This window comes from Galeopterus variegatus, unplaced genomic scaffold (genome assembly GCF_000696425.1).
Source record: "Galeopterus variegatus unplaced genomic scaffold, G_variegatus-3.0.2 Scaffold272, whole genome shotgun sequence".
NCBI lineage: Eukaryota > Metazoa > Chordata > Mammalia > Dermoptera > Cynocephalidae > Galeopterus > Galeopterus variegatus.
This window is the reverse complement of record NW_007726383.1, coordinates 591,513-592,953: the sequence shown is the minus strand read 5'-3', so window position 1 is coordinate 592,953 and position 1,441 is coordinate 591,513. Positions and strand designations below refer to the sequence as shown.

The 1,441-nt window shown below is 40.3% G+C and overlaps 1 protein-coding gene across 1 annotated transcript in view; it reads right to left on the bottom strand.

The window, feature by feature from the left end:
* Positions 1-420: 420 nt before the first annotated feature.
* The window catches only part of FNDC3B (fibronectin type III domain containing 3B), a 361,626-nt gene continuing 360,605 nt past the window's right edge, over positions 421-1,441 (bottom strand). Inside the window, exon 26 of the mRNA XM_008566859.1 lies at positions 421-952. Coding sequence (XP_008565081.1) covers positions 641-952 — 312 coding nt within the window. The 3' untranslated portion in view covers positions 421-640. The remainder of the gene's footprint in view (positions 953-1,441) is intronic.

Here is a 1,441-nt window from a genome sequence, read left to right as displayed (position 1 = left end):
CAAGTTAATGTTTTGAGAAAGGCCTTTTCTTAGAAGCTTCATGAAGGGAATGATTTATAACCTCTGGGACCAGTGTATCAGTCTGATAAAGCAGATCCCTCCACACTTGCCATCTGGACTTTGGTTTCCCTACCTGCAATGACCCAGGTATACAATTCATTCTGATACTGTACGGTGGTGATAAATTAATGTTAGAATGTTTATCAGGGTGGAGAAGAGCCGCCACCTAAGCTGCAAGGTTTTCTGATATACCTCTTTCATTTATTCGTTTGTAGGCCACACCTCTTGAAATATTTGTTTACCTTCATCAGATAGTGTAGCTGTTAGAGTCCTTCTTTTCCTCTGTGTAACCCTAGGAACTAGGTCTGGTCTGATCTGGCCACTGGGAGGCACTGGGCAGACTCTCCTCAAANTTTTAAAAAAAAAAAAAAAAAAAAATCCAGTTTAACCTCTTCCTAGTTTTGTATTTCAAAAAGGTGCACCAAAACACTGACAAATTTTTCCTAGCTAAATCTGTAAAACAAGAGAAGTATATAAATCAAAGAACAAAAGGGCTTAAAAAAGGGAGTATCTGGATAAGAGTGTGTATTAAAATGTTTTGCAGTAATTAAATTCATACCTCTAATTTTGTTGGGTTTGATTACTTCATTAAGAAGTACTGTAATATAAAGGCAAATAAAATGGACAAAGTTGCAAAGCCAAGCACAATGAGGGCTGCAAATTGTTCATCAGTAGGCATCATGCTCTTCATTTTGGGATCATCTAAGTTCCCCATGTCCCCTGTAAGCATGACCTCACTTCGTTGTAACACAAAAGCCGCAGAGGGGCTGAAAGCTCCGCTTAGCTCCTGAGAGGTGTCTAAACAGCGACGACACGCACACACGCGGAACCTGTAGTCTGTGTTGGTCTGGAGGCCTGAGATTTGGAATGTGGCTTCTTCTCCCTTGTACACCTTCGAGAAAAGGAAAAGTCCAAATTAATTCATTTATAATAACGTTGTGGTCTCTAAAGTAATCATCATGTACACATTACATATAAGCCCCAGAAAACCAATTCAGTTCGCTTCTTACAATTCTTCAGATTTATCATTGCTTTTGTTAATCCCTTTCTAAGATTTTAAGCATGTTCCTCTTGGTGAGTTACCCTGTTTCTTTAAAAACTGTGGCACGTGCCTTTGCAACCAGAGTTACAAACAGAGCTGGGCTGGAGCAACTAAGAAGGAAAGAGCTGTAAGAAAACCCTTGTGGTACTGACAGACCATTCCTTTCTCACTGCTCACTACTCCAGAGATGAGTCTAAATGAATGTTTTAAGATGAGCTTGTTGTGGTGGTGATCACCCTAACCCACACACAGCCAGCTGCTCAAAAGTTTAGACTACACTATGATGGACCTGCCTCTCCCAAGTTATTTCCCAACATGTGGGAGGTCTCAGGAAAACAA